This window comes from Homalodisca vitripennis, unplaced genomic scaffold, assembly GCF_021130785.1.
Source record: "Homalodisca vitripennis isolate AUS2020 unplaced genomic scaffold, UT_GWSS_2.1 ScUCBcl_361;HRSCAF=2181, whole genome shotgun sequence".
NCBI lineage: Eukaryota > Metazoa > Arthropoda > Insecta > Hemiptera > Cicadellidae > Homalodisca > Homalodisca vitripennis.
In genome coordinates, this window is record NW_025776484.1 from 148,978 (window position 1) to 157,341 (window position 8,364).

The following is an 8,364-nucleotide window of genomic DNA, read 5'->3' on the forward strand; positions in this document are numbered from 1 at the left end:
GTTGTCTTTTTACGACTAGTAAAATACACTTTTGCTCATCTTTTTATGTTTTCCTCACACGGAGATTATTAGAGACATTTTGAGAAAACTTGCCTATATTGACCTGACTCACCACTGAATAGTAAGTCACATACATCTTGTCCGGAATCACAGTCATAGATAATCCTTAAATTGACCTTATTCAGCATCACCACTGAATTGTTTTTGTGGCTTGACAGGATATATGATATAGATTGAAACAAGCGATTACCATCTCCTTATATTGGCATTTATTTTTTGTTATGATCTGTTCTATACTCGTATTGAAAATAGGGTTATTGAAAAATAAAATTCATAACAAACTTGTCTCACATGATTATTAGATAGCTGGAAAAAGGATATAACTGTATTTTACTATTCGACAAGAATTGTGTTGAATCATTCATTTAAAACCGGACGGGAAATCTGAGGAAATGTGGAAAATCTACGAATCATCCCATTTAATTTTACATGGTAATATTGAAGATCAATTTACTTAAAATGTAGTGTTTAAATTAATATATAGGAATATACGTTTTCATTTCTAGTATAGCGATAAGGAAAGTATACTCCATGCACAAAGATGATTGCACTGTCGTATGGATTCACCTACTCATCAAAATAATGAGAGTTGAGGCTTTCATGTCGCTGATTTTGACTCTTTTGACATCTTCAGATGACAATTCTCCGAGAATACTCGTTTAGGGAATGCTCTGGAGATGCTATACGAAACTTGTCATCTAGAGATGTGAAAAGCGTCTGAATCAGTGACATGAAAGCCTCAAATGTCATTATTTATATGGGAACGGTGAAACCAAGCGGCGCTTTCTAAAATAATTGTTCCACATTCTACCCAGTTTGTACAATAAACGATTGAGGATTACATTCCTAATCGGGAGCCGTTAATTAATTTTTGACTTGGTGTGAACAGAAGGACGTAGGGACCTAATGGCTTTCCAAAGGATACTTTTGTGAGCGGGTGTAAAGGTGTTGATACATTGCGTGATACATAATGTGAGCATACATAAGTCCTCGTGTGGAATGTTGGGTTCATGTGATAAACTGAATGAAATAAAATTAAGATATTTCAAACTTACCACAAGGGCACTATTTTAGTTGCAGACTCGGAGTGAAAATGAGCTTGTGATAATTTGTATTTCTGCCTAGTATATTCTAGCAGAGCATAAACTAATACACCTTGGAAGGATAACAGGAGTTAAGAAATTTGATATTTTATATGTTACCAAACGTATAAAACAAAGTTTTGAGGATTTAAATCCACCCTCTTCTTCAGGTAATTAGTACATAAACAGGAAAGAAAGAATGAAGAAAAATACGTCGTAATGTGTGAATAAAATTTGTATAAGTACAGATTTGCATGCATCGGTGACTTCTCCCCACAAATTATGATTAGTAATTAAATATTTTTGTAAACAATGAAATGCTTTAAAACGTAATTGAAGTGCAGCACCGATCGGAGTAGAGGGACACGCTTTTGCTTCCGCCAGACCGAGGCCGAATAACGAGCAGAAGGGCTTAGGGTTGTACCATTGTTTTATTTTAACAAATACAGATTTAATTATTGCGGCGTATAAGCTACTTTCATGTACAATAATCTGTTCTTGGAAAACAAGTTAGGAAAACAAAGAACTGTTTCTTTGTAAATGAAGTTAGTCTCAGATAAGGATTATTTTGTGAAGATTAACAGAGTTAGCGTAAGCACGAGAAGTGGGAAAGGCTTAACACAATTCGCAGATTCTTCTGCGAAACCGCTGTCTGTATAGTGTTTAGCGTTGCTAATCTCGGTCCGCCAGTTAGATTGTACAATTTCCGTTTCAGGTTAATCGAATTGGTTGATTTAATAAGATTCCATGCAATATATCATGTTTGAATTTAATATACACAATAAAATCGAATTAAGATTATTTGTTGTTCTAAATGATATGGCTCATTTATTTTATATATATATATATATATATATAAAATACGAATAAGGAGAAGATATTTTAATGAACAAATTTACATAGCACTCTGTGTATTCTTTGAAAAGATTATTTCAAAGCTGGGGAAGGTGGAAGTGGATTGTTTGCAACACCAACCGGAAGTAATTAACTTGGAACGTTATCAATCATGAGCGTTGAAACATGAACATGAGTGATACGTGACGTGGCGACTGGAAGTGTAATCTGTTATCACTCTATTAGTGATATCATATCAGAAGAGAGGATCTGTAGACCCCTCAGTATACGATCTGATCTGTGACTACAACTCAGTTTTATTACTCACAACTCAAGTAAGTTTGAATGTTAATCATATAAATCTTTCGAGCTTACTTTTTAGCAAACCTAAAAATCTATCATAAATTAAGCTTTTAGTTTTATTGATGTAAGTTATAGTGTTTATACATACAAAAAGAAAACATACAAAAATATTTTGGGCATTAAATACAACCAAATACATCTAAATTCAACTTAAAAACAATTCATTTAAAGTTTTACAAAGTATAATATCATCACAACGACTATGTATGTTACGTAGGCTACATAACATTAGTAATAACAGCATCTCATTTGAAGTGTAACGACAATTCAATAACTACAGGCACTGCTTTGTCGTAATGATTGCAATGGTTCTCAGTTACAGTCATTTGGCAGGAAAAGCAATTTTTAATCTTTGGATACACTTTCCATGGAACACTATAAGAAAAAGATTTTCCACACACAAATATAAAACATATTTCATAGATATAGTTATCTATTAGAATCATAAACAGTAAAAACAGTAAGTTGATGAAAAATATATCTAAAAAGAACGTAGGCTCACCCAATTGGAGACATTTAAAATCAAGTGACACAAGCGATAAATTAACAACTATGAATAACATTCATAACATTTATTGGCTTAACTTAGTGACGTTTAACACTCGAGAAGCGACAAAAATGTCGAAGTATTCTGTCTAAAAACACTGCACTGAATGTATTGTATATCCAATTTCCTTCCTATTGGGTGCAAATGTTTTCTTGTAACAGTATCTTTCTGAAGTTCATCTAGCCAGTGCTTCCCAAAAACATTTTTTAAAGGACCTCCTCACTAGTCACTTTACTGACACGGACCCATCAAATTCCTAAACGTAAATAGTTGATTACACGCATAATAATCTGACTTGCATTAGTTAGCAGGAAAACTACACATTCAGTTCGTTACTCATATAAACTGGATCAAGAGGTAATAGCTCCAGGATAAAATCGATAATCAGTAATTGGTTTGGTAATGGATTTAAGCGATGTTATCAAAATTTAAACGTAATCCACCGAACTTCACATGTGGTTTTATTGGTTTATTCCAAAGTGACGGACCACAACAAACTGTGGCCCAGCCATTAGTCTGGGCTTTACACTCTCAAACTTAAACCAAGGTAAAGACGTATTATAAACTATTGTAGCTTCTATATGAAATTCGATTGTAGCCTATCGAGAAGGTTGTATTCGAAATATGCTTTATATTATCCTAATTTCTAAATATGAATAAGCTCTAAACTTTCTCGATATCATATAAAGTGGAAATTCTTATGAGTTACATTGAAAAAATAAAGAATTTGTCATAAAACTCAAACATTGATAGGGGTTGAAATGATGTTGAAACCCAAAGAGGAAGTATATTTAGTTTTTAAATTTGTCGGTATTCTAGAGATAAGAAAGGACACATGCATGTCTCATGAGTTACATAGAACAACAACAAAAATTTAATAAAAAACAAACATTCCTCGTGCATAGTGGTTTTGAGTGGTCCTGTGATGTTGGCGACACTGACGGAGTCACAGCTCCCCGACGCCAGTACATAATATTTAAACTAATTAATTATAATACATAGAGATGCTGGTTCGGGTGGTGATGACTGTGATGTTGGCGACACTGGCGAAGACGGAGCCCCCTGACGCTTGTGAGACCATGGAACCCAGTCACGGCGGCAATCCTCAGGTGTGAGATAACAGTACATAATACTTAAAATATAAATGCCTATTTACATAATGGCATTAGTTATTAAACACCTTAAATATAATACTGTTTAATACCTACTACAAAAACCGTAGTGCGAAGTATATTCCAACCGAACAACTATTCTTCCTCTGTTTACTATCAATTATTCCAACATAGGTTTAAAATAAGTAATAATTACGTATTCCTTCATATCGAAACGTACAGAACGCTCGGTCAGAATATCTCAGTCAACAACCATTACCCTCAGTTCTATATCTTTCTATATGAGAAAACTTGTGAATAGAAATCGTGCAGTCCCGTCGTGGCTTGAATGGTCTCGATAATTATCCGCCATTTATCGTCCTGTGACAAGGACTCTTCATACGACAGAGGCTCCACCTGAATAGATTTCGCAAAATACAAATTTGTGCAGCTCTTCCCGGGTAATGTTAGCGTAGAGGAGTATCCTGTTCTCTGGGGATTTATCATTCAATTCGTGTAACAACTCTTGTTGACAAGCTCTTCCAACAAACGTTCTCTCTAGAATAAGATCAGACTTTTTTTTAAATAAAAGGTTTATTGAAAAAGACCATTGCAGTCGATAGGAGGTACACATTCATTTAATAATTTTAAATTTATATAAAAGACATTTCAACATCAAAGATGCCTTCGCCACGTGAGAACTATATGTTCGGAATAGGTTTTCCCAAACCACTTCTCATTGGCTGTGATTTTAATTTGGATTTCTCTCAAACAACCATAATTAGTTAATTTAAACAGTTATTGCCTTCTAAACAGTCTAGAGGTTCGGCCTCATGTCTGGATAATATTTTTACCAATTTCTCGAGTCTCGTTTTTAAACGAATTTTAATTTTCTGACTATTCAAAGCATACTACAAAACAATGTAAAATCTCTGAATATATACTCAAATCTTGCGCACAGGGAGAAACGAAAACATTCAATCAACATTCTTCAAACATTTCATTGGATGTAAAAGATTTCTGATCCAGTTAAAACCACATATAGCTTCTAGTACAAAGTTTAATAATTTTGTGTCCCTATTTTACAATTCCAACATTTTAAAATATTTGTTTTCCTGTTATTGCAATATTCTCCATTGTAGCACACCCACCAGGTTGTTTAGCGTCAACAATAAATTGCAGAATTATGTATAAAAAACAAAATGTCAAAGCAAATATCAAAAACGGTAGAGTGTATATTGCAATGAAATTAAGTTAAAAACATCTGCAACATAAACATAAATCTTCATTTAATTTGTCAAAAGTGTACTTAATGGCTTTTGATAATAAAACATAAAATTCTGCTTACTGACAAGGACATTGATGGGTTCAGGAATTTGTGAAAACTTCTTTTCTAATAACAATGGTGACTACGGTGGCATAGTGATAGAATAATTGTATTATACCAACAATAAAAAGTGTTCTTTTCGTTGTTCTAGGAGATTACTTTCTATTTAGTTGACGATCTGGCATGCTACAGGAAGGACCCCCGCCATTCACATTCTACCTGCACAAGGACACGATAGTGAGCCGGTTGTCAGCGCACTTCGCTATCCTGGGCAGTGAGAGCCAGCACTTCACAGGGTTCATGGTGCAGGCGCGAGACGACGCCTCAGGGTTGCCGGTCGGGCAGTTCGACACAGGGTGTCTCGACATCAACACCATGAACTGCTTCGGCGGTTTCGCGGTAGGGTAATTATGTAGCCTTTATAATTTAGATCACATGTGTCTACTACAGGTTATGAGAACGTATATTTGCAATAATAATATTCTCTTTCTTGTGTAACGACAACGTAAAAACTGTTATTGCGATCGAGAATTAGCTATTATATATATATATATATATATATATATATGTTTTGTGTGTGTGTGTGTGTGTGTGTGTGTGTGTGTGTGTGTGTGTGTGTGTGTGTGTGTGTGTGTGTGTGTGTGTGTGTACTTAACATAATGATTGTTTAATGTTTGTTTTTTACTATGGAAGGATTAAGAAGTAAACATGATTATTTCCGGGCAATTCCCATCGTTCGGTGATAAAATTTGCTCCAAGTTTCGAGATCTATATTTGATATCTGCCATAGAGGGATAACCAACCTCACACAAGACTACAATCTAGGAATCTGGGTTACAATAAACAAATCATACCAGAGCGTTACGACACGTGTAAGTAAGGAATCACAACAAAGGTGTGTGTCAACTCCATGCACAAAACACTATATCTAGAACAAGCAGCTATGAACTAAAAAGTTAATTATTGAAAACGAACCAAATAATACTGTAGGTCTGCGCTGAACGACCAACCAATAAAAAACTGCCCAGTGCTTTTTTAAAGGACTCCCTCATTAGTCACTTTACTGACACGGATCCTTTTGATTCTTAAACTTAAGTGGTATATCACACGAATAATAATATGAGTTAGTAGGTAACTATATATATATATATATATATATATAGTGGTAGAGAGGACTTTATAGTCCTAACTTCGCCTCTAATAAAGACATTTTTCATTTCATTTCATAATAGTAACAATACAACAAAAACAAATAGTAAGACCAATAATATTTCAGAATATTTTGTTAAGTATAGAGGAACTTCAATTCACTATTATTATTTTAATAAAATACAATTAAATACAATATATTATTAATTTAAGATCATTATAAAATAAAAACAATATGAGCAATATTATTAAACCAACATATTTTTGTATAAATAAAGAAAAACTATAACGCACCACTCTAAATATTTTCAGTGAGATACATTGAACCTGTACTTGGAGTTCATGATTTCTTATACTCCATGCTTGACACTTTAGTCTGGAACTATTCTGCATAATAAGCCGATTCCTGTATTAATGTTTCATGTAGCACATAGTCGAGAATGCCTGTATACATCGGTAGTTAATTGGAAAAGGTAGTAATACTTTCATTGCCCTTATCGCTGTATATTTTGTAGTCTTTACGTGCTGTTAGCCTAAATTATACGATGTTCTCACCAAGAAAAACGTTTTTCATTATGCCACTGCTTTTCAGGTGTAAAAGCTAACCTTGTTCCTCTTTTGAGGGACTTTGTATCTTTTATTTTTTCCGGGAAGCAGAACGGATTTCTAATCCAAACTTCATTAGGATCTGGCTCGGGAAAGTATTTCCTAAAGGTGGTTGCTTATCTTTGAAGGTGTTCAATGATGTTTTCCTTTATTTGATTGGTTAAGAAGATTCTACAAAAACTTTCAAAGTAGGGAAATTTGTAAAAAAGCATTTATCGACCCTTTTTACCGACGACTGTCACTTTTTAACCATGGCAATAATTTTACCTTTAATCATGAACATGTCTATATATACGAAGCTGTCCGCGGACAATCTGTTGGGATCCACTAATCTAGATTAAAAAAATAAGCCCAACCTCGTCATCACACCAAACCTTGGAACGAAGTGTTTTCTTGCATCACGGAACAAAGGAAAATGTCCGGAAAAAATGATTACAACATTATATATTCCTATTTATTCAGCCACAATTGCCGAACATAATATTACTGACAGATGCAACAAACTAGACACAAGTTATATCTGATTATTTTGTTGGATTCATTGTAGAATTTGCCAACGGCAAATCGCGAACTCTCACCATCAGAGCAGACGAGTTCAGTAACAGGTGGCGCTTCACACGGGCATTGAACTGTTAGAAACTGTTTAAATGTTTGACTGCCTCAGGAAACCTGTTGGTTCTGACGCCGAGTTCTGACAAATGCACCGATACAAGCAGCCGATAGTTTTGAGTCGGTTGTTCCTAAATCTTACATCGTAGTAGTGACCGTTCTTACTTTGAATCATGTATAATATTACTAATGGCAGCATATTAACCACTAATACGTCGAAGGCAAGACAAAGACATGATGTAAGCTTTGTCTAAAGTTTGTTTTTGACAAGAAAAGTTAGAGAATAATTTCCATAATTTTTACCAACACTTGCCATTTTTGGGTAATGCAAAACATCATAAAACAGTACATTTATAGATCTGCAATATAATCTCTTTCTCAATTGAATAAATAACCTAACAAATACTATCTAGGATGAAATAAACCATAGCATAAACGGTCTGAGAAGCACAAATTATGATTAACAACAAATATGTGTGTCAATTGGTTGCACAATATGTATAAAACGTTCACTTGATGTCTACACTGATTTGCAATATGTCTACTTGCAATAACCGAGCAGCGTAATTAACCACTCGGTTGTCTTTGGTTGGAAAATCAATCCTTCTTGATTTCCTTACTAAGTTAATTAAAGGATAATATGGTTTTAGACATTTGCTATTGTTCTGTGTTAAAAATAATAGTAAAATTAGTTAA

The 8,364-nt window shown here is 34.1% G+C and overlaps 1 protein-coding gene across 1 annotated transcript; it reads left to right on the top strand.

Annotated features, from left to right (window-relative positions):
• Nucleotides 1-2,226: 2,226 nt before the first annotated feature.
• On the top strand, nt 2,227-5,708 carry LOC124370630 (putative ferric-chelate reductase 1; the record flags this gene model as incomplete). The annotated part of the gene is made up of 3 exons (XM_046828916.1): nt 2,227-2,311; nt 3,889-3,995; nt 5,497-5,708. Coding segments are annotated over exons 2-3 (317 nt in total), but the record flags the coding sequence as incomplete, so codon positions are not given.
• Between the last annotated feature and the right edge of the window lie 2,656 nt (nt 5,709-8,364).